At 40.5% G+C, this 1,546-nt stretch overlaps 1 protein-coding gene across 1 annotated transcript in view; it reads left to right on the forward strand.

Annotated features, from left to right (window-relative positions):
* Positions 1 to 647: 647 nt before the first annotated feature.
* Positions 648 to 1,546, forward strand: part of sec61a1 (SEC61 translocon subunit alpha 1) — a 6,605-nt gene continuing 5,706 nt past the window's right edge. Inside the window, exons 1-2 of the mRNA XM_005943921.3 lie at positions 648 to 776; positions 1,424 to 1,491. Of these exons, the coding sequence (XP_005943983.1) occupies positions 770 to 776; positions 1,424 to 1,491 (75 nt within the window). The 5' untranslated portion in view covers positions 648 to 769. The remainder of the gene's footprint in view (positions 777 to 1,423; positions 1,492 to 1,546) is intronic.

Consider the following 1,546-nt stretch of genomic DNA (forward strand, 5'->3'; position numbering starts at 1 on the left):
GCAGATTAGACATGTCCAACTGGTTGGTTACAAGCCTGGCTGGTTATGCCAGCTAAAATCTGGCTTGAGTTTCCTAAAATTACTCTATCATAAGCCCGGAGGAGAGGAAAAAGGTCAAAGCCAAGATGTTGTCTAACGTTTTTTGTTGTTGTAACGTTTTCCAACTTTTCCAACAACTCCACTAAAATGGCAATAAAATCTGACACGATTGTACACTTGTTACTTCAACCAAGCTGCGGCACAGTGCGCCAGGTTACAAAAATCGAGAGGTGCTGGACTGCCCAGTGGACAGGACACAAGACGTGACATCAGAATCAGCGCGCATGACACAGGCAACACGGCGAGCATAATGGCATCGTTATGCTCTTGAATTGGAAGGGATAAATTCATTTGACTGCACTCTGCAATCTATTGACATCAAGTGGCGATATTTTACAATTTGTAACTTTAACTTCAGTAGTAGCAGCTGAAAAATATTGTCCCTCTGTTTCTCTGGGACTGTCAGGCTCCGGGGTTGTTACACAAGTATGTCAAAAATTAAAGTAGGTCTATTAAAATGTAGCTTTTCATATTTGTTCTTCGTTTCTTTGTATTGCAACTGTGATATGTGATGTTCAGTTAAAAGGTCGCTGTCTCTTTAAATCGCTGGTCTTTGTGTCTGTAGTGATGACGTGTCTCCTCCTTTTCCTCCCGGTGGCTCAGTTACTCAGGCTCAAGCTGGTCTCATTTCCACTGTGAAGAACCGTACAAAGAGACCAGTTGGGACATCATGGGCAGTAAGTTTCACTTTGGCACATGATTTTTAAGACTGTGATCTGCAAAAAACGAGGAGCAAAACTGAAACAGTGTTTTATGTGTTTTTGACAACTTAGTTAGCTAACGGTAACTAGCAACTGGCATTGATCGCATGCAGCTAGCATTTAGTCGCTAGCTTCCTGGTTGATAAATGGTTTTTTCCCTGTTATGAAAATATTTCTAATGAGAAGTAGTTGTAGGGTTTAGCTTAATAACTAGGTGATATTTTGGAAAACTAGTTTTCTAGTATGTAGATATCCTTTAAAAGCGATACGGTGAGTGGCTTTATTTCGAGACCTTTACGCTAACTTGTTAGCCACTCATTCAAAGACATTGACAGTCTAGTGATGACGACGCATAAGACGCTCTGTTTTTTGTGAGTTCGCTGTTCCTGTTTCCTGCCTTGCATTACTAGAAACATGTAGGTTGTAGAGGTACTGTAAAGATTTGACATAACAACAGGAAACTGATTTTTTTTTTCAAAGCTTTGCTTTACTCCAGGTACATTGTTGGTACATTCACATTTGTCTGTAAAGTCCGCCCCCCATTCATTACCACGTCCCGCTGATGATAACCAGATATGATCACCTTTTTACTCATGTTTGTTTCTTTGTTTGTTTGTTTTCAGTCAAATTCTTGGAGGTGATAAAGCCTTTCTGTGCTGTGCTGCCAGAGATCCAAAAACCCGAAAGAAAGGTAAGCAATTAGCAATCAGTAAGCTTTATATTGTGTTTGCTTTAATTCCCCCCCC

The sequence above is a fragment of the Haplochromis burtoni genome, unplaced genomic scaffold, assembly GCF_018398535.1.
Source record: "Haplochromis burtoni strain Fernald_Lab_line unplaced genomic scaffold, NCSU_Asbu1 Contig_177, whole genome shotgun sequence".
NCBI lineage: Eukaryota > Metazoa > Chordata > Actinopteri > Cichliformes > Cichlidae > Haplochromis > Haplochromis burtoni.